Below are 250 nucleotides of genomic sequence, written 5' to 3' on the forward strand. Positions count from 1 at the left end.
TAATGTTACAGGGTTTACAGGCCCATCTAACCGGGATTTTCAGTTCATTCTCAAGAAACCAAATGTGGAATTAAATATGATCAGTACCAGTGACCCAGACTTTGCCTACGGAATGTTCTTCGGTAGAATAAGAAATAAAGAGATTTATATTCAAAGGCTGTCAGGATCTTCAGTTCTCTTGACAATCAAAAATCTGCTGGAGAACGATGCAGGTGATTTGCTCTGTGAGACCCTACACACAGGTGGTGCA

At 40.8% G+C, this 250-nt stretch overlaps 1 protein-coding gene across 1 annotated transcript; it reads left to right on the plus strand.

Moving 5' to 3' along the window:
* Window positions 1-4: 4 nt before the first annotated feature.
* Window positions 5-242, plus strand: LOC107682016 (immunoglobulin superfamily member 3-like; the record flags this gene model as incomplete). Its single annotated transcript, XM_016478417.1, has 1 exon — window positions 5-242. A coding segment is annotated over one exon (238 nt), but the record flags the coding sequence as incomplete, so codon positions are not given.
* Between the last annotated feature and the right edge of the window lie 8 nt (window positions 243-250).

The sequence above is a fragment of the Sinocyclocheilus anshuiensis genome, unplaced genomic scaffold, assembly GCF_001515605.1.
Source record: "Sinocyclocheilus anshuiensis isolate Anshui unplaced genomic scaffold, SAMN03320099.WGS_v1.1 C30940394, whole genome shotgun sequence".
Taxonomy (NCBI): Eukaryota; Metazoa; Chordata; class Actinopteri; order Cypriniformes; family Cyprinidae; genus Sinocyclocheilus; species Sinocyclocheilus anshuiensis.